The 26485-nt window shown below is 41.9% G+C and overlaps 2 protein-coding genes across 3 annotated transcripts in view; one reads left to right on the top strand and one right to left on the bottom strand.

The window, feature by feature from the left end:
* The first annotated feature begins 676 nt into the window (after positions 1 to 676).
* On the top strand, positions 677 to 11267 carry LOC127373611 (ATP-dependent RNA helicase DHX8). Its single transcript, XM_051418240.1, has 23 exons — positions 677 to 802; positions 939 to 1024; positions 1110 to 1176; positions 1263 to 1342; positions 2189 to 2295; positions 2435 to 2782; positions 2992 to 3136; positions 3320 to 3511; positions 3620 to 3707; positions 3795 to 3892; positions 5017 to 5164; positions 5684 to 5865; positions 6082 to 6276; positions 6377 to 6562; positions 6672 to 6882; positions 6986 to 7167; positions 7389 to 7529; positions 7673 to 7828; positions 8974 to 9111; positions 9192 to 9320; positions 9539 to 9735; positions 10099 to 10278; positions 10714 to 11267. Exons 1-23 carry the CDS (start codon positions 700 to 702, stop codon positions 10931 to 10933), a joined length of 3579 nt encoding a protein of 1192 aa, XP_051274200.1. The 5' UTR covers positions 677 to 699; the 3' UTR covers positions 10934 to 11267.
* A 259-nt stretch (positions 11268 to 11526) lies between these two features.
* etv4 (ETS variant transcription factor 4) overlaps positions 11527 to 26485 on the bottom strand; it is a 31695-nt gene continuing 16736 nt past the window's right edge. For both annotated transcript variants that reach the window (XM_051418241.1, XM_051418242.1), the window contains exons 5-12: positions 22479 to 22608; positions 21371 to 21553; positions 20462 to 20907; positions 17052 to 17120; positions 16264 to 16311; positions 15004 to 15176; positions 13161 to 13262; positions 11527 to 12042 (exon numbers count right to left, since the gene is read on the bottom strand). In XM_051418241.1, coding sequence (XP_051274201.1) covers positions 11815 to 12042; positions 13161 to 13262; positions 15004 to 15176; positions 16264 to 16311; positions 17052 to 17120; positions 20462 to 20907; positions 21371 to 21553; positions 22479 to 22608 — 1379 coding nt within the window. In that variant the 3' untranslated portion in view covers positions 11527 to 11814. The remainder of the gene's footprint in view (positions 12043 to 13160; positions 13263 to 15003; positions 15177 to 16263; positions 16312 to 17051; positions 17121 to 20461; positions 20908 to 21370; positions 21554 to 22478; positions 22609 to 26485) is intronic.

Below are 26485 nucleotides of genomic sequence, written 5' to 3'. Positions count from 1 at the left end.
AGCATTAAAGGTTCATTACTGGCCACATGCATGTTATATTTTGTCTGCCTCCAATCTAAGGAAATACCTGCTCAAAACAATATAAAAATGTGCCTTTGATTGCCAGGCAGCTGCATTGTGCCACTTATTTCTACTTTAAATTTGAATCTGTTTAAATCTATACAAATTGGCACAAGTCCCTTACTTGAATAAATATATCAATAGTCTAAATTGTACTGTCTTGAAAGTCTTGAGTTCAAAATGTTAGATATGTAGGATATGAGAGTATTATCAGCTCAAATGCACACAAAGAATCAAAATGAAAAGTACTCACTATATTTGGATAGTTTATGCTGCTAGATTTTGTCTACCACTGAATTTACAACAACATATTGTATTTAATTAGGTTTTATCTGCACGTTAAACCCTTCATTTGCAAACTTTAGTTACTGTAACATATATACAGTTGAGTAAACAATACAATATCAGCCACTGAAATGTAGCGGAGTACAAGTCTGAAGTAGCATGCAGTGGAAATACTCGAGTAAACTGTACAGTTATTGAGTAAATGTACTCTATTGGGTTTATATGTGTTGAACTGTAAACGCTGTTATCTGGCCGGTGGCCGGTAGGGGGCAGCAGCAGCACTGAAACACATCGTTGGAGCTCAAACCAAAGAAGAAGGAGAACTTCCTGCTCAGGTCCAAACAAACAGGAGAAATGGCTGCGTTAGACGAAATTAAACGTCTTGAATATTTATCTCTGGTGTCTAAGGTGTGCACGGAGTTGGAGAATCATCTGGGAATAAGCGAGAAAGATCTGGGTAACGTTACGACACGACAGCATTGTTCTACAGAGCTAAATAACTCTTTATTTGTCATTAAGAAACAGGATAATGGTAACTTTGTCAGTGTTTAATTTAGCACGAATAGCTCAACGCCACTTTCTCTTTTTAACAGCTGAATTTATCATCAGTCTGGCCGAAAAACACCCAACATTTGAGGCATTCAAAGCAGTGCTGTGTGAAAATGGAGCAGATTTTACAGTAAGTGTGCAGCCTCATAAAAAGCTGAGTTTCTTTAGGTTTGTTGCATTTAGTTTCCTCACTAACCCCATATTTCTGTTTTTAGGATACCCTTATTGGTAATTTACTCAGACTTATTCAAACAATGCGACCCCTACCATCTACAAGTAAAGGTAAAAAAGTAATATATTTTATGTAAGACCTTATGTTTTCTAAAGGTCTACTGTTACATTATCTCCTCTGTGTTTCTGTATGACAGAGGTCAAACCAAAGAGTGAGAAGGACAAGCTGAAAGAGAAATACCCTGCTTTATGTAAACCAGATGCTCCTGTGTGGACGGTAAGGCTCCTCTGATATAAGATATAAAGCACAACTCCCACTGAAACATTACAGACCGAGGGTTGGATCCTAACAGAGACCGGGACAGCGCTCCAGTTCTGATATTGCCACACAGACGTCTTCTTTAGCGTGTATTCTAGCAATTTCACAACCATTATATCCAGATGGGATTAATAATAAGTTATAACAACCGGCACAACAAGTACGTCCCAACAGGGGGAGCTACAGCCTTTGGCACATGATGTAAAATACATGGAAAAACCACAAAACTCAACACAATGTATATACACTTGATAAGAAACAAGCTTATTAAATCTGATTATTTCCAGTGGGAATGAGTTTATGAGTAAGTGTATCCAGTATGTCTCCTTTTCAAGAAGGATTCTGTCCCTATTGCTGCCCCTCAATGGCATCGTCACAGGTCTCAGTGCCCGAATAATATAAATATGGATATATATAAATTCACTAAAGTTGTAATAAAGTGTACTGATGATTACAAATAGATCACAGTTTCACAGATCCTGGTTTTACCAACATTATACGCTTTACATGGGTTTTAACAGATAAACCACTGAGTGTTATTCTACCCCCGACCTTGATGTCAACACTTTGTCTGTGTGGCTAAAAGATAAATTGGAGTGCTGACCTAGTCTTCTGTTTTAGGGCTCATTTGATGACAATTTGCTGCTGCTGCTGTTATTACTTGTTTTTACTTAAACCTTCATATCTTCTAGTAAACCTCTAAAGTAAAATGCAGCTCTTTGTCAGTGGGAACATCTGCAATGACATGAATGATACATTTCAGAGGCAGTACGGAGTTGTCCCTAATTATTACATCTCCATCAGATTCCACCACGACATGCAGATAAAGATGACGAGCAGGTTGCTGCAGCAGCCATGAAGGAGCTGGAGATGCTTATGCCAAACTTCTGTGGAACGAGCTCTGATAACGGGTAATTAACAGAGTTTCTTTCCCCCAAAAGTGGATATCTGCCATCTGGAAAAGAAGTGGCTCTCACTCGCAGTATTGTATAACTGAATCACCTCTTTATAACCACTGCGCACTGACAACAGTTTGAATTTTCTCCTCAGGTCAGACAGAAATTTGCACAGCGACAGAGGTCGAGACGCAGACAGAGAAAGCGCACGTAAGCGAAGTCGTTCTCGCTCCAGATCGAAAGATCGTGACACAGAAGCAAACCCCAAGCGCAGAAGGAAACGGGTGTCCCGCTGGAGTGACCATCCACCGAGCCCTCACAGAGACGGTGACAACAACAACAGCAACAACAACAACAAGAAGGATGACGGAGACTCTGAACGCTGGCACGATAGACTTGTGGATCGGCCTCCACCAGACGAGCCTGTTGTGGGTGACATCTACAACGGCAAAATCAGCAGTATAATGCAGTTTGGCTGTTTTGTGCAGCTGGAGGGTCTCAGGTTAGTAAGCTGGGTGGGCCTGTATTGGCCTGCACACCAGTACAGTGAGAGATATGTATTTTAAAACATGTTCTGTTTGTTTTTGAGGATTTCAGTATTGCTTGTTTGTCATCTATACTTCTTAAAAGTTTTAGATTTCTCCCCTTCTTGTCTATCTGTATTGTTCTTTTGCATCCTAACCTGTAGTGTGTGACTGTAATCGTCTGCAGAAAACGCTGGGAGGGCCTCGTGCACATCTCAGAGTTACGGAAAGAGGGACGTATAGCCAATGTGGCTGACGTGGTCACCAAAGGCCAAAAAGTGAAGGTCAAAGTGCTGTCATTCACTGGAACCAAAGCCAGCCTTAGCATGAAGGTGAGTCATGTTTAAAATGGTGAAAGAGATGGGTTGGTTTATATCAAGGGAAATCCATTTACAATGTAAAGACAGTCGTATGTGTGCAGATAATGTTCGCCAGCAGCTGGAAAAGTAAAATATTTAAGGATAGAACTACTTACCCACCTTGTAAAATAATTGTACGTGTTTTCATGTTGCCAGGATGTCGACCAGGAGACCGGCGAGGACCTGAACCCCAACCGGAGACGAAACCTGGACACTGGAGTTGGAGAAGAAGCCATGAGGAACCCTGACCGCCCCATTGAAGCAAACATGTTGGAAATGGAGGAAAACCCAACAGAACGCAAGCGGCTCGCCAAGATCACTGACCTTGAAAAATGGGAGATTAAACAGGTATTCATCACACACATTCCCACAGAGGTGTAAAGTCTTTCAGTCCTCAGCGGCGATGTCTTCCAGGGAATGCTTTTTGAACCCTCTAGTTTTGTTTCTCCCCTTCAGATGATTGCAGCCAACGTGCTTCCTAAAGAAGAGTTCCCAGAATTTGACGAGGAGACGGGAATCCTTCCCAAAGTAGATGATGACGAAGGTGAAACATTCAGGGTAACGGTTAAAGGTTTTTGCAACATGAAACGTTTTTGCTGCATGATAATGTGTGTAACTATTCCGTCTACAGATGACGAAGTGGAGATTGATCTGGTCGAAGACGAACCTCCATTCCTGATGGGACAGACTAAATATACTACCAACATGAGTCCAGTCAAGATAGTAAAGGTATCTGTACAGACTCCACAAGGTCTTGCTTTTGATAAAATGTCATGGAACTGAGCTCACGTTTAGCAAGCTACAGCCAATTCGACCCACAGATGTTAACATGTTACCTTCTGCTACTGTTTCCACCGTTACACCAGCAGGACTAACTGGCTATCCAGACATTACATTTGGAGTTTTTTTTCTTTGTGTGTGTTTGAGGTTTTACGTTTAATGCCACCTAATTACATGTGTTAATTCATTTATCATTTGTAGCCGTCTCTAAACTTCTATTAAGTTGCCTTAGTATTAAACAGTAACTAAATGACAGGTTCACTGCCCTTTGTGGGCCACTGATAGCTGTGATTATTTGTGTGCTCTGTTGCAATTTTTACATTATTGCAGCAAGTTAAACCACTAGAGGTTAGCGAAAACATTTTCTGGGGTTGTTTAATTACTCTTTACTATACATACAGGCTATAAAAACAGCCTGTGCAGAGCAAACTGCACCACCCTATAGTGCAGATATGCAGCACCAAAGACAGAACTCACCCTCTTTTGTCCTCTGCCTCCCATCCTGAATCCCCCCCCCCATGGACAAATTAAAACCTGTCAGGCTTAAAGGGAAAGTTTTTGAGGAGAGAAAACACAACATGTCACAGCATTGTGAACTCTTTACTGTTCCTATCTGTATCTCATTCTTATAGGTTTAAAATGTGAAATATATAATCTAAAAAAAAAAAACACAAACTCAGCAGCTAAACGTGTGTAGAAAAACTGTCCACGTAAGACTCATTGCCTGGAGATGGCACAAGTATCAGAATTGCAGCAGCTGTTACTTTCCGTACTCTTAGATGGCAACACATACCAGTCTGCGGTTATAATGTGCTGCTGTTGTTACTGTAGGTTTGACTGAGCCTCGTGCCGTGAAATGGCTGGCACTGGGTCTGATTGTGGGTGCTTTACATCACTGATACTGATACTTATTCATTTTCATCCATTTTAAATCAAGCACGTTAGATACCTGGATTTGGATTGGGGTTTGGATGTTTGTCGGTAGTCTGTAAATACTGATGAGGTTTGACAGCATTTTTTAAAATTTGTTTCTCTGTCATCATACCAACAGTTGTTTTCATTTTGTCCATTAGAATCCAGATGGCTCCCTTTCCCAGGCAGCCATGATGCAGAGTGCTCTTGCTAAGGAGAGGAGAGAGCTGAAGCAGGCGGCTCGCGCAGCAGAGATGGACTCCATCCCTACCGGTCTCCACAAGAACTGGATAGACCCAATGCCGGATTGTAAGGACCTGGACTATGCATTTTACAATTTATAAAAACGGCTGTAGATTTTAATGTTTGCAACCCTGACAGTGGGATGTCCTATTCTTATCAGTGGAACAAATGTTTGCCCCAAATATGACTTCCAACCGGAAATTAATTAATCTATGTTGTGTCGGAGACTTAAAATTTAGAAAATAAAATGTACCCATCTGTCTTGTGCAGGCCTATTACACTGTTAGATTGTTACCACGGCATGGCTGGAGATGATAATCTAGCTTCCGTATGAGTTTACACTGGCGCACAGAGTCATAATGCACTATGACTTCCGTCGCCTGAGGGGACATCAGAAGCTTTACCAGTTCCTTCCAGACCTGGTTACTATTACCTCTGACTCATAGTTTATTCCAGAAAGAGCTTGTTGGGAAGTTCATTATCATTCTAGTTCATCCTGATTGAATAAAATAGCAGAGGAGGTCGTGGTGGATTTTGCCGGAGGTTTACAGAGGTCCTGACTCCCTGTTCCTCTCCCCCGTACAGATGAAGGGAGGCAGATCGCAGCCAACATGAGAGGCATCGGCGCTATGCCTATTGATCTTCCAGAGTGGAAAAGATATGCCTTCGGAGGGAACCAGGTGTCGTATGGCAAGAGGACAGAACTCTCCATCCTGCAGCAGAGAGAGAGTCTGCCTATTTTCAAGCTTAAGGAACAGCTCGTTCAGGTATGAGTAGTGGTGAGATAAGTTTCAGTGCATTACTGGTTTATTAGGCACAGAGAGGAAGGGGAAATGATGAGAAAACAGATTGAGAATGAGGAATTGAACCCACATTTTCACCTACAACATGAACATACACCCACTGAGCCATCAGTGCACCCATGTTGTTCTTTAAGTCTTCATTAACACACCTTAATACCAGTTATTTTTTTCTCCCAATAGGCTGTCCACGATAATCAGATCTTGATTGTAGTTGGAGAAACTGGGTCCGGTAAGACCACGCAGATCACTCAGTACCTGGCAGAGGCAGGCTACACCTCCAGGGGGAAGATTGGTTGTACGCAGCCCCGTCGTGTAGCTGCCATGTCAGTGGCCAAAAGAGTCTCTGAGGAGTATGGTTGCCGTCTCGGCCAAGAGGTAAATCATCCACTTAACCCGGACAAGAAATTCTCAGTGAGAGCTCTCTCCTGTAGCATTTATCAGTTTTTGTAAGACGGCTTTCCTGTTTTAATTTTAGGTGGGCTACACCATTCGTTTTGAGGACTGCACCAGTACAGAGACAGTCATCAAGTACATGACCCATGGTATGCTGCAAAGGGAGTGTCTGCTGGATTCAGACATGAGCCAGTATTCCCTCATTATGCTAGACGAGGCCCATGAGAGGACAATCCACACCGATGTGCTCTTTGGTCTTCTCAAGAAGGTATTTTACATTCTACCACCCATACAGTATTTTTTAAAGAATAATACGTGACCTAATTCCATAGCAGCAAGGCAATTTCACACACAATGACTTCCCCTGTCTCTTTTAGACGATACAGAAACGCAAAGACATGAAGCTGATTGTGTCCTCGGCTACGTTGGATGCTGTCAAATTCTCCCAGTATTTCTTTGAAGCTCCCATCTTCACCATCCCAGGAAGAACCTTCCCAGTGGAGGTTCTCTACGCCAAAGAACCTGAAACAGACTACTTAGATGCCGGTCTCATCACTGTTATGCAGATCCATCTAACCGAGCCCCCAGGTACGGTTGTTTTCTTAATTGAATTTAAGGTGACTGTTTTAAGGTATTTTGAATGATGATTTATGTTAAAAAACATTCTTTTTCCTCCCTGTCCGTTGTCCAGGTGACATCCTGGTGTTTCTCACTGGACAGGAAGAGATCGACACCGCCTGTGAGATCTTGTATGAGAGAATGAAGTCACTGGGGCCGGATGTCCCTGAACTGATCATTCTGCCAGTTTATTCTGCCCTACCCAGTGAGATGCAGACCAGGATCTTCGACCCTGCACCCCCAGGCAGCAGGAAGGTAATAACATGCCCTGGTTAAGATAAAGCTGTGTTGTTGAACATTTTTAAAGAGTGAAACTGGTTCTTTTACTCCTGATCTTATTCAAGTTACAAAATAACTGAATTGAAGTACACTTTATTGTGCAATAAAAGGCTTTTTATTTCATTCAGTACAGCACAAATCATACACCTTAATTAGTAATTTATTTCTGATTCTCTCATTTGTCTTTTTACCACCAGGTCATCATTGCCACAAACATTGCTGAGACGTCTCTGACTATCGATGGAATCTACTACGTGGTGGATCCTGGCTTTGTCAAACAGATTGTGTATAATTCCAAGACAGGCATCGACCAGCTTGTGGTGACTCCCATCTCACAGGTAATCTATTTTAACATAACTCCTTTTCACATTTGTCCTACTTGGTATCAGCTGTGTTTATCATATGCTGAAAAGTTGAAAAAGAACCATGGGTAGCGATTTAATAGATGGATACATCTTTACTACATATGATGTGTTTTCAGGCCCAGGCCAAGCAGAGGTCAGGTCGTGCCGGCAGAACAGGCCCGGGGAAGTGTTACAGGCTCTACACTGAGAGAGCCTACAGAGACGAGATGCTGACGACAAACGTGCCTGAGATCCAGAGAACCAACTTGGCCAGCACTGTGCTGTCTCTTAAGGTAATGTACCAACTTTTCTAAAACCTCCATAATCTGTTTCCATCCATTTAACTGCTCCTGGGTAAGGATGTTGATATTTGTAGCACTGTTGTTAGGGATTATTTCTGTGTTTTCCTTGATTTGTCAGTTTCTCCTGATCAGAGAGCATACTTGTTGTCTTTTTATGGAAGCTATGTCCATGTCCGTGAGCCCGGTACAGTCTGCAGTTGGTCCATATCATATTTCGAAGGCAAGGGCTATATTGTGGCCATGACTGATCATAAATCTGAGCGGATCAACGTTACGTGGAGTCCTCCAGGGTTCGATTCTTGGCCCGCTATTATTCAACCTGTACATGTTCCTCCTAGGTCAAATCATACATGACAATAATGTTGCTTATCACAGCTACGTGGGCAACACCAAGATTCACTAGCTCTCTCACAAAGTGACTATTCTCCCATAGACTCACTCTGTCAAGTCTTCAAGCAAGTAAATAGCTGGATGCAGTTCAGTTTCCTTCAGTTGAATAAAGACAAGATGGGAGCGATTTGTTTTTGGCAAAATGGAGGAAAGAATGAAAATTATTGCTCAGCTTGATTCCAGAGCTATAAAGACAAAAGCTCAAGCTAGAAATCTTTGTGTTTTCAAAGATTAATATCTAAGCTGCAGGAGCTACATCAACACAATAACTAAATCAGCAAGAATTAGAGGTTTCATGTGGAGATAAGATTTAGAGACTCTCATTCATGCCTTCATTTCCTACCGGGTGGCTGCCAGAGTTCTACCTAGAACCAAGAAAACTGAGCACATTACCTGTTCTTAAATCTTTACACTGGCTTCCAGTTACTTATAGTATAGCTCTTTAAGTGCTGCTGCTAATTTATAAATCACTGGACAATCTCAGGCCAAAATACATTTCTGATCTCCCTGAAGAATAAAAACCCCCTACGGCCCTTACATCTGTAAGCAGTCAGCTGGTAGAACCTCGAGTCAGAGGTTTTAGCTATGATGCTGCACACAGATGAAACCAACTTCCTGATATTAAATCTATTAAACTGCCTCTGTGTTAGCTGCCCTGCCTTGGGTTGAATGATGCATGTCATTAGACATCTTAATCAGAACATTATTCATGATTTTGTTGCCCAATTATTATTATTTTCTTCCAGGCGATGGGTATCAATGACCTCCTGGCTTTTGACTTCATGGACGCTCCTCCCATGGAGACTCTGATCATAGCCATGGAGCAGCTCTACACTCTGGGAGCTCTGGATGATGAGGGCTTACTCACAAGGCTGGGTAGAAGGGTGAGGAGAATAATCTATTGTTGCATTATACTGTACACCGTGTAGACTGCATTTGATTTACACCTGTCTCTGTGGTGCAGATGGCCGAGTTCCCCCTGGAGCCGATGCTCTGTAAGATGTTGATCATGTCCGTCCATCTTGGCTGCAGTGAAGAGATGCTCACCATCGTCTCTATGTTGTCTGTTCAGAACATCTTTTACAGACCAAAGGTATGTGGCTAATGCTAAACAATAGGCATACTGCTCAGATTAGACTTCAGAACGACTTCAGTGACGTACAATTTCGATTCGTGATCAGACTAACAAGTTATTTTCACATAATTAAAACATTATTCATGGCAAAAACATTGTAAAGCTTAAAACCGTTGTGAAATAAGACTCAAAGCTGCCACAAAAGACAGGAAAACACAATTCTTTTCCATTTTCAGGACAAACAGGCCCTTGCTGACCAGAAAAAGACAAAGTTCTTCCAGCCTGAGGGAGACCACCTGACGTTGCTGGCTGTCTACAACTCCTGGAAGAACAACAAGTTCTCCAACCCCTGGTGTTTCGAGAACTTCATCCAAGCCCGCTCCTTAAAGAGAGCCCAGGACATACGCAAGCAGATGCTGAGCATCATGGACAGGTATGAAATTCAGCTGTGTTTCAACCATTTGATTGATTTATCTCTGTATATATCAGTGTTGTTGTATTTGTTGAAAATGGAAAACAGAAATGGAACTGTAGCTGAGTATTACTGCAAATTCTTTTCATAGATCATAGTGTTAAATGGAGAAATTACTGTAGAGAAGCAGAATAATCCTGGTAAATAATATATAAAAATATGCAGCAATGTATCTTAATGTATGCCAGACTGGGAGAAAAATACTTAACACTGTATTTAACCTCACTCAAACATAATCGGTACATGATGTGAGAACCTACAGTTTGAATAAAGCTTTTCACTTTCAGTGTAGAATACAAACATTAAACACTGAATATTCCTCAGACACAAGCTGGACGTGGTATCTTGTGGAAAGGCTACAATGCGGGTCCAGAAAGCCATTTGCAGCGGTTTCTTCAGGAACGCTGCCAGGAAGCACCCCCATGATGGGTACCGTACCCTGATCGACCAGCAGGTGGTGTACCTGCACCCCTCCAGCACTCTCTTCAACCGCCAGCCGGAGTGGTAAGTCCTGATTGTGGGCCATATCCCACAAACATTACTGGGGCCTTACTCAGAGCTGTTATTGTTCTTCATGCAGAATTAGTTTGAATTCTATGGATTTCTCTCTATATTGTTGCTAAAAGTTGAGCTGTTGTAAATAATAAGTTGTAAATAAAATATGTTTGGGTTTTGAACTGTCATGGGAAGGGTTCACTATTCCTTTTTTAAACAATAAATCTGGTGACTAAATAATGTGTGACTAGGGTTGAAACTAATGATCATTTTCATTATTAATTGATTTGCTGAATATTTTCTTAATACCTACACCGATCAATTCTCTGTTAATTAAATAACTGATGAATGACTGACCGTTTCAGCTCTCTTTGTGACTTATTGTCAATGAAATCAGCCCTAATACTTATTAACTGTACTTTGTCTTCATCATACTTCCTGCAGGCTTGTGTACCATGAGCTGGTGCTGACCACCAAGGAGTACATGCGGGAGGTGACCACCATCGACCCTCGCTGGCTGGTGGAGTTGGCTCCGGCTTTCTACAGAGTCGGCGACCCCACGCGCCTCAGCCGGCAGAAGAGGCAGCAGAAACTGGAACCCCTTTACAACCGTTACGAGGAGCCCAACGCTTGGAGAATCTCCCGCGCCTTCAGACGACGCTGAAGATCTCCTGTGCCTCACGCCTTATACCAGCTGGACAAACAGTGTAGTGCAGACAGACTGACAAAGACACTATGCTTCATATTTTTTGTTTAGCTTTGCTAAAGACAAACCTTCGACTGGACCAATGGTGATTAAACCTTATTAATCGTCTTATTGGAATGTTTTTCACAATATTTAAGCTTTCTTAACTAAAGATGTGAACATCTAGTTGGTCAATATTTCCTATATTGTATCTTCTATGAAATGTTTAACAAATAGGTCGTTTTGATTTTTAAATGGTAATCTTCACCATGTTGTTTTCTGTGGTTGGACATAAACACTGGATGCACTTTTATTTGCTGCCGCCGCCTCCTTATTGTCGCGTCTTGTCTGCGTGGATTTGGACAAATATAGTCTTTATGCTAAGATAACCTAAGTGGCAGCTGGGAGTAGCTTCATATTTACCGTACAGACATGAGAAAGGTATCAGTCTATTTATCCAGAAGAAAAAAAGCTTTCCTAAAATATCTAACTGTTGAATCAGATAATTATTCGCTCATAAAAATGGAAGCAAGAAACAAACCAAACACAGGAAAGAATAGTCTGGACTTCAGTTTGCGTATTATTATGGGTATTTATTAAGCAATCTCTTCAACCACAGTCATGTTTATGGATTGAATAGGCCTCAGATGTGAGAGGAATGCAGCTCTTAAAAACAAAACAAAAAAAATCCCTAATGAGATTAATTTAAAACAAAAACACCATAGCCTTATATACAAGTGGATGGGGTGGGCATGTGCAAGAGGTGCATGGGGTTTCAGGGTGTGTATGATGATGGGTCGGTACAACAGGGAGATTTCTGAAGGTGGGGAGAAAAGAGGGAGGGAGGGTGGGGGCTGGCTTTAGTACATGTAGCCTTTGGAGTAGGGCTGGGGGCCCATGTTCTGGGGGGCTTGTTCCGCAGTGTAGGGCACTGCCTCATCCAGGTGGGACAGGGGCACCGTGTCCTCCTCGTTGACGTAGCGCTCAAACTCGGCCTTCAGGCTGGGCCGCTGATTGTCGGGGAAGGCCAGGGAGATGAGGGCCTCAGGCTCACACACAAACTTGTAAACATAGCGCTCCCCTGCCACCTGGAGAGAGAGAGAGAGAGAGAGGCTTGAGTTTTCCAGGCGTGCAGACTTCTCAGTTTACAATTTAGGATCTTAAAGATCTGAGTTTGTGGCCCAAAACTCGTCTGTTCATTTAACAGACACGTAATGTGGTTTCTTTCTCCCGTAAATCATCGCAGTAAATGATCAGAGCCGCACCACAAAAGAGGAGTGGATGCCGTGACCCAGTTATCATCTGACAAAAGTTACTCAGCTGTGATTGGTGAGATTAATCAGGATTTAATTTGACTCACTGCAACCTAGTTTTGCTTGTTTCATTTCGCACAATGCCAGAGACACATTTTAAATGTATCTACAAATAGCTCTACACATAATGTCAGCTATAAATCACTGTTCAAGACATGCCATTATGATATATTGACAACTGGTTGAACATCAGTGCTGCTTGTCAATAATCATTTATATAATTAAAGGTTGAAGTTTAAGGCCTAAGAGAATAAAATGAGTGAACAAATGAGGTTTTAGTGACAATTACAATCACTAAAACCTCATGTTTTCTAAAGTTTCCGTCCATATTGTGGCTTTCTATATGTATTCATAGTAGTAGCTAAAATGTGTATTTTAATCGTTTTATGGCTTCACTTTTGATAGTTGTAACTTTTGGCTTTATAATGGCTATAGAAATATTTATAATAATGTTTCATAGAACTTTTGGGTTGCCATATTTTCCTTTTTTGTCTTTTTTAGCTCATTTACCAGGAAGAATGTGATCTTGAGAAGATCTGCAGACTGCCTGTACCAAAATCCATTTATTAACAACTTACTAACATTTACAAGTGCAGACTTTGTTGTAAAAAGTGTTAGTGCCATGCCAGCCAAAGGGGTTACTCACAACCCCAAATGTTCTCTTATTAATGGCTCATGTGTGATCTATAAAGCATTAATATATGATTAAAACCCATTAGTCACAACTTACAAACTCTTTATAAAGATACTTTATATGCAAGTGGGCCCATAAATTGAAAGAAGTGAACCTGTTGCAGTTACTCTACTATAAACACATTATTGAGGTTTGGAGACAGCACATAATATCTGGATATGAGGAGAATTTGCACTTTGAAAAAGGTTGTGTTTTGTACCTTCTGCATGATTCCCTTCTCGTAGTAATAGCGCAGAGAACGACTGAGCTTGTCATAGTTCATGGCTGGACGGTTCTTCTGCATGCCCCACAGCCTGGCAACCTGAGCAGAAGGAGAACGAGGAGACAGAGGAGGGGAGAAAAGGAAATGGCTGTGGTTACACTTCCAGCATAGTTCAGCTTTGGAGAGGATCATTTAAAGGTGACTGGTTATTTGCTTGCTTTTTGAAGGGCTTAAGAATATAGCCTTCCTCAAATGACACGTCAACAGGAGAGAATCGCTTGTGTCAGCAATTTTTTTCTTTTTCTTTCCTGAAGTTCATATTCCAAAAATCATAATTAGACACAGTTGTTTGTATTTCCACACTGTGGCCACTAGGAGTCCTCGATGGCAAGTCAAACTCCTCTCTGCTCTTTAACTCAACAGCGTCAACATGCCAAGACCAGGGCGAGTCCCCACATGTGGATTCACTTCCTTTTTATGTAACCCATTACCACTTGAATGCAACCAGAGTCCCACAGTGTTCGCAGTGAAATAGGAGTCATGGCTGGTTGTCAGAGGCAGGCCATGAAATACACTCCCAACCCAAAATTGAACCCTCAGCTGACGAGGGACCACTAACTCTGATAGCAAATTAGTGTCTCACAACAACCCCACACAGGCAAGGGGAAGTAAATCAAATCATTTCGCAACAGCGAGCAGTCTTTGTGTTGACAAACATCTGAGATTTTGGAAGAAACTGCAAAGCTGGGAGGGGGGGGAGGGGGAGACGCTGAGATTCATGACTCAGGAAGAGACAGGTTGTATCCCACAGTGGCCATCAAGCCGGCAACCCTGTTTGATCTCTGAGTGTGCTCTCAGCCCTAATTGCTCTTGTAAAACTCTTACCCCATTCATTTTTAATGTACAGTAAAAAGATAATGGAAAACACAGTATAGACCAATCTGTATCAGGACCCGCCTAAATGGACGCTGTCTGATACATCCAATCAAATTGCAGACTTAAACATCGCAGAATTGTCTCGACTAAAGAAATGTGAGGAGGTGAGAGAGAACAGGGGTGTTGGATGATTCTGTGATAGCGCTTGTCCTTCATTTATCAATCCAGTGTTTCATGTGTTGAATAATGAATGGGGGACTAATGGAAGATGGATCAGAGAATAGACCTGTGAGGAAAGTGGCCAAATCTCACTTCTGATCACTCTGATCTAGGTAGCGCCTTCAAACCCAGCTAACATAAATTCATTCCAAGAATAACTCCTGTACTGTCCTTATCAGATTCATATTAACGTCATGATCCATATCAACACTTCTCCACTATCTGTGAAATGAGGCATACTGTAATACTAACTAAAAATAGTGCTGATGCATTTTAAATGGTATCTCTTTAATTCAGATATTTAAGATAATATTACTACAGTTTTAATAAAAAGAGGCTCCGGCCTGGAGAATAATGGAGATAATATTCAACAACATTGAGCAAGAAAATATTCAACATCATGAATTAACACCTTAACTTGGTTGTTTGCCACCAAAACCTGACCCAAATGCAGTAAGGCTGTAAGATACAATCAATGGCTGCTAGATGCTTGCTACAAAAAAATCTCAAGATATATCAACTTCTATCTAAAGAAAAATAACCCTGTACACTGATCCTCCATCTATGATTGTTACTCATGATACAGTGGAGGATCTGCTGTAAACAGGCAGAATACTGCATCTGTTCAACCGAATGAAATACTGTAATGAATCAATTCAACTCTGTAAGACGGCACCTCTACTCCTGCCATTCGGACACAAAGTTTTCCTGTTCTGATTGAAGGAAAGATGGGTTTCAGACGTACCTCTTCAGGTTCAATGAGTTTGAACTCCATGCCGCGGCCGGTCCACGCGATGAAGTGGGCATTACCCGGGTCGTCCAGCAGGGCCACCAGGAACTGCCAGAGCTGCAAAGAGCCACGGCGCTGGTAAGGTGTGCCCTCACGAAAAACACCACCCCCCTCCTGCTTCACCTCACCTGGAACAAGGAGAAAACAGACAGGAGGTCAGCGGGCTGTGAACACAGGCGTTAAAATGCTTTCTTTGTGTTACAAACGGACCGGGAGTTACTGAATCTGACCAGCTTATGATGCAATTCAAACATCTTTGTAGCTTCAGTTACACTGCGGTTTATCCCAAGTTCATTTGATATCTGATACATTTTGGCACATTAATCTGCATCAGACCATTAAGATTCAATCATTAAATTAGGCTCTGAAATGGTTCTTATATTACAGGCACAAACAAGGAAATTTTGACTAATAACAGCTGGGAAGTATCTGAATTCTAGAGGGGCCAGTACGTCTAATCTTGATGTTTCATGTTTGTATACTGACGTAAACTGAATCAAATGCTCATTAACAACGGCTTATCAAAATGACAGCTAAAATGGCAGAAATGTGTTTAGTTGAGATAGAAACAGGAACATTTTTAGGGACATTTTAGCCCTGAGAAAAAGAATGGAAGGTAATACAGAACACATGCATGAATGAGGTGCGTACTACTTGTAATAGAAATAAAACCAATAAATGAATACAGGGTGAAGCAACGCATAGGTAAGTGGACACTGATTCGTGTTTGGTTCTTGGTTGTTTACCGGTTACTGGATATGTTGTACACAAGTGTGGGAACATGAGAAGCTCAGCTAAGTTACTGCTGTTGTCTCTCAGAGAACTTGCACACTTCACTGGTTGAACCAGTGCTGACACCCTCAGGCTCTCCACTCAATCTCCTTTAGCGTCAATCACCTACACCACCAACACCATGGGAAACGGCTTGCCTCTGCTCTCACCGTGACAGAGGAGCCCTACATCGTGTGTGCGGAGAAACCAAACCCACTAACTAAGCTTTTGAGTACACAAAGACCCATGTACCCTCTTTCACAAAGATCCCTGACGTCGATATAAGACGATCAGGTCAGGTATAGAGATTGGAGTGGGTGACTGTATGGCTAGTGTTTCTCTCCTATACCCACTGTCATCCAACTAACACCTTGCCAAGTGGATTGTGGTGTGCAAAAGAAATTGTGTGTGAATGCAGAGGGATTATGGGTACAACAGGCTCACCTTCGAACTTCTCTGGAACCACACGAGAGTCATTTTCAAACAGATAGCCTGGGAGACAAAGAAATAATTGTGTTAGAGTTTCAAGGGGCCTTGATCTTAGCACAAATAGGTTGTTCATTTGGGATCGGTGCCAAGCTTTGAATACCATCCCAACAAAATACAAGTATCTATTCATGCATTGAATAACGTTAAGCCAATAAGTGTGTACTTTTACAAAAGTAGACCAGAGCACTTCTGTAACAGGGAGAGGATTTCATATTGGAAACATTTGAAAGAGACTTGGATCTTTGCTCCCAGTTTCAGAGCCTGTGAACTTATTGTAACATCTCCTGGGCATTTGGGATTCATTCCTTCACTCTTATGTACTAAACATAATTGGCGAACAAGAATTTGGATTACCCAAAATGGTGTAACAAACAATGAGAGTGAAGGAAAGGATTGTTTTTCCTTTTTTGCTGGGGAAATAGGGTCCTTTTTCCAGGAGTTATGTTTATTCAAGGATTCTTGAGGCAGGGGTGAGGCGAGAGCCTCTGCCAATGGAAACATAGACACACCGCTGGTTAGCCAATGGAAACATGGACACTCTACGCCGGTTAGCCAATGACCGCAGAGCTCTAACCAGTGATGGCTCGATGTAGATAAAGCATAGGAGAGGAGGAGATTGGACACATGCAATACTGACATCACTCTGATTCCTATACTATAAATATAATTTGGCAGGGCTGGGGTTAGGGATGAAATAAAGGTCACAATATAAGTTGTAGAGAAAATGCAAAGATTCTTATTACCTTCATTGCTATGCTGGGGGTTTGGGTAGCCCTCATTGTGGTGGTACATAGAGGGACATCCAGGCACATCTGCAATGGAAACCCAAAGCTATTGGTCAAAATGTAACTTATTTGAACAGTAAAACAATGATAAACACAAGGCACAACCACTGGATAAATCTCCACCCATCCATCTATCTCCATCCATTCTCTGTTTATCAACAGAAAATTAGATTTGTTCTTATCAACCATGTTGTGACAGGAAAACTGCTCATAAGGGGTTAATTGTTGGAGAATAATCACTTTAGTAAATATCATAAGTTCGAGTGAATAAAGACCCAAACGTCCTGCTATATCAGCCAATATCAGCTAGAGAAAGTGTGTGTATTAAATGGATAGTGTGTGTGATCAGCCCGAGCATTGCAAGGACAAATGCTGCATTTATCATATCACTTCTCTTGTCTCTGGCGGTATTTTTAGGCCATGAGCAAGCACCTTCACCAGACCAGAAAAGTGGTACAGTATACAGTGTCTGCACTTTATCTGGGCACATCATTGACTGACTCCACTAGATGCATTCCCCGAAAATAGATTTTATATTCCTCCTCATAAACCCTCAGGCAAAATTCTCTGCAAGTTGGAACCCATTTATGTTATAATGAGTTCTGCAATCTGAGCAGTGTTGCTAAAAAGTTTTGTGCGCCATATCCTGTGACTGCTCTGCTCACCTTTGTGTGTTTTTGTATGTTTTTCTTTGTCTGTCCGTGCATAAAAAAAAAAGGTGTGTCACTAACTATTCTATTTGTATTTGTTTTTATAAAGTCTGTCAACTGTATGAAAAAGACAAGCAAGAGAATAAAGACTGAAAGGTGCAGCTCTCTGCCTCTGGCTCTGGCCGTGACTCACTCCTGGGGAATGCAGCTGCAGCACTGTGACTGTGATAAGATGCCATTGGGGAAAATCAAACCCTCCATTCTGGGGCAGCAGCACTCGATCATACTGTAAATAATACGTCTGCCTGCAATGGCAGGCTCTCAGCAGGGAGTGATGGGTAGGTTGGGTGTGAGAGCATCGGGGTTAATTGTGTACTGACTGGCATGACCATTTTGTGTCTTTCATGCGACACAATAGCAGTGATTAAGCGCTGGAATGCCAATTTGTGTGTGAAACTAGGAGTCTCATTTTTAAGCCTGCTTTTAAAATGAGACTGTAGACTTGTGGCATTTGGCTTTCATTGTTCACATTGTAGACATAAAAAGAAAGCACAGGTGTTGTTGTCATTACACGCCATTTACTTCAATACACATCTTTTGTTCGCTCCATTACCTTCTTCCCATTACATGCCCATGACTTTACAGTTTGGGACAGGTTTTCTTTCAATCAAACAACCATGAATGCATTATAGATCAGCCCCAAATAAACAACAATCATTGCGGCCAATTTAGCGCCGTTGGCTTAGAAATCATATTGAAGCCTATGTTTTGTTTGCAGGGTGTATTCACTTAAAAGCTCTTTAAACACAAATGATCCAATTAACTTCCTGACAGAAACCATCTTTTTACTGCATCTGCAAATTAAATATACATTACTTTAAATGGTGGTGGATTAAGGTTTCCTTTTTCTACTGATGTGGATTTTTTAAAGACTACCTTGAATTCCATGACCAATCCCTTTTAACAAATTAACATTTTTATTTATGCTTCTTACAGCATTCCTTTCATACACACGGTTCTATAGACAGTTGATTGAGAGTCTGAGCTCAAGGAGATCTAGCGGTAATCGAGTGAAATTTGTCACCCTGTATTAGCTCATGAAACGTGCAGTGTCTTGTTTAACTGTCTGCAAAAGAATGATAAACTCTGATCTTTTATGTCTGATCGGCCTCTGCATTTGGTCAAACTCATATCAGAGGCACTTCTGAGGAAACCACACCAAATTCAACTTTCTCCTTCTCCCGGGCAGTTATCCACAAACAAACATCCTTTTGTATTTCTTTCTCAAGGTTGTGCGACTCCTTGTCAGCGATATCCGGCCCTCTTATCAAAAGGTGCAAGTATAAAAACCTACAGAGTGAAAAGAATTAGGTCGCCTTTCCTTGGGTTTTTATTATGCGTAAAGGGCACTGGTTTCAGTGCTGGAAGGCATGCTTTGTAGCCATCCACTAATATACAGTGGGACCTGTGGGAATCTCAACAATAGCTTTTCTGCTCTGTCCTATAGCAGCTTTAATACAGGTGAACGAGTACACAATGTATGCAGAGTGTTATATTTCTCACTCCTTGTTTTAAATTCAGAGGCAAGCAGAGGAGCTGGTTTCTGTGCTCTCCAGTGGTAGAGCTTGTTGTTAAAACGCCTGAGCTGGCTACCCCCCCCACTCCTACCACTCCCTCCCCTCACCCTCTCCCAAAGCCCAGCCAGTGAGAGGTTCGGGTTACTGCGGCCACGCTCATTTTTCCATTATGAGTTCATCTGCCTGCAGAAAAAGGAAGCCGCTGGTGCAACCTGAAACCCTGGAGCACTCCACCAGGGACTCTAGTCTTTCCAGTGCCCTCCATTTTCTCAATGAAATTCCTCTGCCTCTCTCTCACAGAGAGCAGTGGAGGGAGGGGGGGAGTGTAGCTGCGGCAGAAAAAAAAAATAAGTTTTTTTCTTTTCTTCGCAAAGTGTCAGAGAGTTGAAAGGAGGAGTTTTGGAGGCGGGGAGAGAGTCGGGTAGGAGTCTAGATACAGTGAAGAAGTTTGTTTGCCTTTTGGACATTTTGTTCTTGAGTTAGCTATGCACATTGGGGAGGGTTTGTCTTCAAAGGGACATTTGTGAGGCGGATTGCAATGCCAAATAACCCTTAAAAATAATGTCACCCATTGTTAAGATTCTAGTTTCAGTTCACAGGTACACATTGTATTTGGCACACTCTCTTAAATGCTAAAATTAGATTTTTAGGAACACAAATGAGATTAAACTGACGATCAAATCATGTTTCTCATTTCTCTGTGCCTCTAAATCACAATCCAAAACAGAGGTGGCGGTTTAGTTTTTTGTAGTGAATGTTCCCCCATAGTGCTGAAACAAATAGTCAATAAATCACTTTTTTGATCTACAGAGAATTAATTGTTAGTAATTTTGTTTAGTGATTAATCGCTTGGTCAAACATTTGCTGGTTCTAGCCCCTCAAATGTAAAATTTTTGTTTTTCTATGTTTTATATCATTCTTTATAAATGTGTTTGGGTTTTGGACTGTTGTTTGGATAAAATAAGCAACTTTAAGAAATGTCTCATGGGCCTGGGGAATTGTGATGAGCATTTTCATATTTTTCTGACTTTCATAGGCACAGAATCAACTAATCAGAAAAAATAATCACCCTAATCCTCACTGAAAAGCCAAAACTGAATTCTCCTGAATGATCATTTTTAAATATATTGACATCACTCACCAGGTTCATAGGTGTAGTCTGTGGGCTCCTGCTTAACCATCATATGGGCTGGTGGGAACCTGTGCGGGTGTGAGTGTGGATGTGGATGTGGATGTGGGTGGGGATGGGAGTGGGGATGAGGTCCATGCCCGTGCCCGTGTCCCGGTCCACTCCCGTGCCCGGACCCTGCCATGTGAGCCGCCCGCTCATACAACGGGTCTAGGTATTCTTGCTTAAAGCTCTGCTGCAGGTAGGGCATGCAGGGGTCAGAATGCTGCCGGTGATAACCTGCACCGCCACCGCCACCACCGCCGCCCCCACCTCCGCCCCCTGGCCCTCCACCCCCACCTCCTCCAGCTCCACTGCTGCCATGTCCGGCTGGGGCAGATGGCATGCGCTGAAAGGCCTGCCCCGGTGGTGGGAACTGGGGGCACATGGGGTCTCCTGAGGGGCCCTGATACCTGGAACTGAGGAATGAAATATAGCAGGTTATTTCAGGATCTCATATATATAATAATTAATGCAATGTGCAGCTCTAAAATAATACCTTTTTGTACTTTACTGTAAATCAAAGAATATGAACATATATTTTAATTAAAGAAAATCGGTCCAGTATCTGTGTATAGTAAATATGTTTTTAGCTTCCTTGTGTTGCTTGAATGAGTGCAATTAATAGGCTGAGTTGATCAGACTTATGCAACAGTTTTAACAGCTGCAAATGCACTTTTTAAAAAAAAAAACATTTTCATGATAGTTTAACATGTAATATGAACATATAACCATCAAGTCTACAATTAAAATGCCATGTATCTGCCAATAGCACTTGCTGCTCTGGATAATAATATGATTTCTTTCAAAGTAACTGTAAAATATCATGTGTGTGGTAACAGGTCATTCACAGCTGCTGCTAAGACTTGTGTGGTGTGTCACCTGGCGTTGATGGGGTAACTGTTGCTGGGTAGCGGCTGAGAGGTGGCAGCAGGGTTCATGTAGCCAGCATCAGGCCGTCCGGCCGTGGCAGGTTTTGGGGAGTAATGCTGCTGCATGGGAGACATTGGAGTCCCTGGGCAGGAGCTCTTGGCTCCTCCTGCAGCCCTTTTCTGCTCATAGGCACTGTAAAACATGGACATACTCATGAGGACATGCATGTTACAGCAGGGTTGTACTGGGGAGGGGAGCTAGTTTTACTATTTGTTTTCATGTCAATACTACAAACAGAACTAATGGTGGGTGGGGGTTGGTGGTCAGTAGCATGTGGTCAGTGTGTTTTAGCTGTGCTGACTAATGAATGACAGCTGACCAGTGCTGGGTCATCAGACAAGGATGTTGTTACTGAGAATGGTAAAATAAAGTCATTTCATTTGTTCTGTCCTTGGTAGCAAAGGATGTCAGTAAATATGCAGAGAGATAATAAATCAGTTTATGTATCAGTGCCCTAATAAAATTTGAAAAAGGCTCCAAATAAGAGATAAACAAAACTTAAAGGAAGCCTGGTACAGACGAGAATTAAGAGGAGGAAATGACAAGCCTCGTCTTTGTTCTTATCTCGAAACCAATGCTGAGAGAAAAGATGAGAAACTAAAAACGTTATGTGAAGGAAAATATAATGCAAAGTATAATTCCGCATACAAGTAAATCATATTTCAATGATTGACAATAAAACAAATGCTGAATTCACTTTACTCTTATCCAGACATGCAGATGGTTTTGAGATATCTGTCTCTAAGATTTTTGTTGCCACTTCAATACGACGAACAAAACATTGTGAAACCTTGCTGTGGGCAGTGGGTGAATTACTACTGAGGAAACAGTCTCTCTATCAGTGCGTCCTGTGGATTCTTAAGTGTAACAGCGAGACTGCTTCTGGAAAGATGTTGATTTAAAAAAAATGTACAATAGAGTATGTAAGAAAATGTGTTATTTGCTTTGTAATTTGGGTGCACTGACTTCTTGAAACTGTGAAGCACTTTTAAAGACCAACAACATACTACCACACAACATGTATTTTAACACTTCTATCAGTAGAACTTGGAGGTACCTGGCATAAAGGCACTGCTCTCCACTTGGGTAGCTGAAGCTCTGCTTGTGGCTACAGGACTGGCTGGGGTCGGAGCCCGGGCTCTGCGGTTCCTTCTTGATAGTGACTGGAGGGCTGTGAAATGCCACCGCTACAAGAGACAGTAAACAGAAAACAGAGATGAGGGTTGGCACACGCACAGCAGGCTTTGTATATTCTTTTCTCACCCGGGCCCTGCCCCGATACTACTGTCGTTAAGCTCAAAGGCAAAAGCAAATACTTCTGTCTGCACAGGAATCTCTTTTACATGCCAGCCAAAATGCTTAAGTGACTGTCAGCTGCAAAACACAGGGCAGCAGACAGACACGTATAAACACACATCACACTGAGGAGAGCAGGCACACAAAAACACACACGCTCACACACGAACGCATTCCAGCAGTCATTTGGAAACCCAAAGTGTCCTCGCCCACTTTTCTTCACTCTTCCAGACACAACAGCAGCCAAAACTTCCTCTGTCAAAGTCAAGCTTAAAGCTAAACAACTCTACGGGCCAGAGAGATGTCTGTGGACTGATGAAAGCAAATGTCACACCTCTATTAGAACAGCATATACACTGATTCTGAATCTCTGCATTCTTTCCTATTGGTATCCAGATGTTGGCCATCGCTTGTAAGCTTTGTTTTTCACATTTGAGTGAAGAGGGGGACGTAAAAAGAAAGGACAGAGTGTGATAACCTCATAATGCCACATATTCCCTCAAAGTCAAAAATACTTAGGAACCTTTTTTGCCATTTCATGATTCTCCAAAGATATCCACTCAGTCTCCTGCACAGCAAACTGTCTATCAAGCAGGACTGCTGGAGGGGACCTTTGCCTTGATGGCCACAGAAACCACCCAAAGTGGAGCTTCAAACTGTGCCGAGGGCTTGTGTTTATTATGTGAGGGGAGGTTTTCACCCGGAGAACTGTACAGGATGTTTTTCTGGTCCCGACAGGGTAAACAGCAGCAGCTGTGCACTTCCAGCTGGGGAGGCCTGTATTTATGTGTGCGCATTGAGTCTGAGTTGTGTGTGTGTGTGTGTGTGTGTGTGTGTGTGTGTGTGTGTGTGTGTGTGTGTATTAGCAATCTCGGCTAGGCTGTATCTGTGTGTGCATATTCAGTGGGTGTGGAGCTTGTGGAGCTGACGGAGCAGGCCACACTGAAAGCTCAGCCCAGGTAATTACATACTGTCGTCCATTCACAAAAAAGAGAGAGAAAAAAAATGTCTGGCTGACTGAATAAGGCCAGAGCTGGCTGCTCCACTATGGCGACAGATAGAAAGTGAAAAAAAAAGGAGGAAGAATAGAGTGAACAAAAAGTGAGAAAAGATTACAGTGACATAAACCACAAACGGCCTTGAGAGTCTGCTGTCACGCTGGCACTCTGGATTTTCCAGCAACTCTCAAAATTGAAGAAGTTGAAAGCCGTTGATCAAAAACTGTTGAAAAAAGAATGATCTCAATCTATTACCGTTCAAGTCATTTATAAAAGGTAAAAATGCAGAATATTCAAATGATTCCTGTTTCTCGGATGTAAGGATTTGTTGTTTTTCCAGACTTATATATAATTATGAATTTAATATTTTGAGTTGTTAGTCCGACAAACAGTATACAGTTTAAGGACCAGTTTGTAGGATTTAGTGGCATCTAGTGGTGAGATTACAGGTTGCAACCAACTGAAACTTCTGGCAAAAAATGCAAAAGGCCCTATCTGGACCCAGTGTTTGGTTTTTCCATTCTGGACTACTGTAGAAACATGGCGGTTCCAATTGGTGAACTCTTATTTTCAGGTGAATTATACTAATAAAACAAACCTATGGATCTTGTATTTCATTTTATGTTCAATCTTTAAATTGATAAGGAAAATGATTGTTGTTGCAGCCCTATAGTTTCATTTTTCTTATTTTCTTTCCAGTTGGTATTGAAAATAAAGCTGTTTCGTTGGGTTGTCACACCTAAATAATCTCTGTACTAAAAAAAAAGAGTCCAACCATCAAACAGCACTGCTCCTCATCATAACCTTCCTATTTTTGGTCTGTACTCACTCTCCCATGGCAGGCAGGCAGGTGAGGAAGTGTTGGCTTTAGCGGAGGATCAACAGGATTAGAGAGCATTTACCCAGATTTCCCAGACAGACGCGATGGGATTCCAGCCTCCTCTAAGTCTCCGACAGCTCGTCTGCTAGTACACAGAGGGTGGCACATGACTCTAATAATACTAGTGTGTTTGTCTATTGACATTCCCCCCTTTCTCTGCCATGGTCATGAACTGCAAACAATCCTCACAGAGTGTACACAAGTCCACTCACAGTGCAGCCAAGTAGAGCCACTAATGCGATTGGCAGGAATATTGCCCTTGATGTGGCTCTCGGTTTATGAGGATGTTCCATTTCAAACAGTCCGGCCTGGGAACGGCGTCAGCTGTAGATGGAGGGGTCTGCGTAGTGTGTGTGTGTGTGTGTGTGTGTGTGTGTGTGTGTGTGTGTATGTGTGTGTGTTTGAGCTATTTGTGTGTGACCTTTCTGGAATATTAATTAATCTCGTAAATGAGCATCAGAGAGCTTTTTGTGTTTGTGTATTTGCCTGTGATTGTAATTGCTGGCTGTTACGTCGCATGCGTTTCCAATTAGACAGAGATGGTTGATGTTCCGATTTAACAAAGTCTCCAACAAGTATACACCAATTCATAAAGTTATAGATCAAGGAACCAAAGAGAAAAATGAACAACTAAACATACTTTGATCCTTAGATTCTGAATTGCCTCATGATTTTGGTTAATTAACAAATTTGAGCAAGACTTAGAGTCTACAGCCTTGCAAGCCACTCTTTGAGGCTGTACTTCAGCATGCTAACATGCTCACAATGATAATGCTACATGCTGATGTTTACCATGTTTATTAGTTTAGTTCAGCTTTTTAAGGAACCTATCATCTGCTACAGTACATCTCAGGCTGATGGGATTCATTAAAACGTTTGATCTAATGGTGGCACTAGAGAAAAGTCAGGGCATCACCGAGGTTTTATACAATTCATCTGGAAGGGGACATGAATGTTTCAACCAAATCTCACAGCAATCCATCCAATATTTGTTGATACATTTTACTTAAAAACACAAATGTCAATCTCATGGTGGCACTAAAGGAAAGGGGGATTACAAACATTTTTAAGATACATCATCTGGGAACCATGAATGTCTATACAAAGCTGCGTGCCAATCCATCCAGAAAATGTTCAGATATTTCACAGGATGAAGTTAAAATGTCGAACTTTTAATGGCGTTAGATGAAAAGTCAAGGGATCAACAAAATTATTAAGATCCATCCTCTAGGGAACCATGAATATCTTTATTTAATATTTGAATATTTCATTGCTATCCATGCGATAGTTGTTGAATTATTTCAGTCAGGACAAAAAGCAATGGACTGACATCGCCATCTCCCAGTGCTAGCGTGGCTAAAAACACAATATGGGAATCAATCTAACATCCAGTTCCAAGAATAGTACTTAAATTAAAACAAACTCTGTTCTCCACCAACTATTACAAACTCTCTGGCACATTACAGTAAATCTCCCTGTCCAGATGATGTCAAATTTGCTGCTAAAGTTTATAAGGTGGTGGCAGTCTTGTAAACGGATCCGGGGAGAGTTATGTTCTTCAGGTTCCCTTCTCTTCCTGCTTTTATTTGGGGCAATATGACCTCCTCTAACTGCTTTGTTAAATGTTACATCACCCTTTCACAGAGATCCTCATATTTCACAGGTTCTCCTGTACACCGAATAGCGAGGGTCGGTTCATGAACTTAAGCACAGAGTGTGAACCTGAAAGGTGTTTAGAAGTGAAAAGACAGATACAGTACACAATAGCTGTTGCCTTTTAAAGCAGACAATTTTGAGAAAGCGCAGAAGTGTGTATAGTAAAGTATATATGTGAGTCTTTCTGTGCGTGCCTGGGCAAGGGTATGCACTCTCTCCTTCCGCACTGGGCGG

Source organism: Dicentrarchus labrax, unplaced genomic scaffold (assembly GCF_905237075.1).
Source record: "Dicentrarchus labrax unplaced genomic scaffold, dlabrax2021, whole genome shotgun sequence".
NCBI lineage: Eukaryota > Metazoa > Chordata > Actinopteri > Moronidae > Dicentrarchus > Dicentrarchus labrax.
The sequence above is the reverse complement of the archived record's forward strand: the minus strand, read 5'-3'. Positions and strand labels throughout refer to the sequence as shown.

Excerpts from the sequence above, each read along its gene's own strand:
- LOC127373611 (XM_051418240.1), top strand. The coding sequence starts at position 700 with ATGGCTGCGTTAGACGAAATTAAACGTCTTGAATATTTATCTCTGGTG. Across the intron at positions 1,025-1,109 it reads AAAATGGAGCAGATTTTACA|GATACCCTTATTGGTAATTT; the intron begins GTAAGTGTGCAG and ends TTCTGTTTTTAG. Across the intron at positions 3,512-3,619 it reads AAAAATGGGAGATTAAACAG|ATGATTGCAGCCAACGTGCT; the intron begins GTATTCATCACA and ends TCTCCCCTTCAG.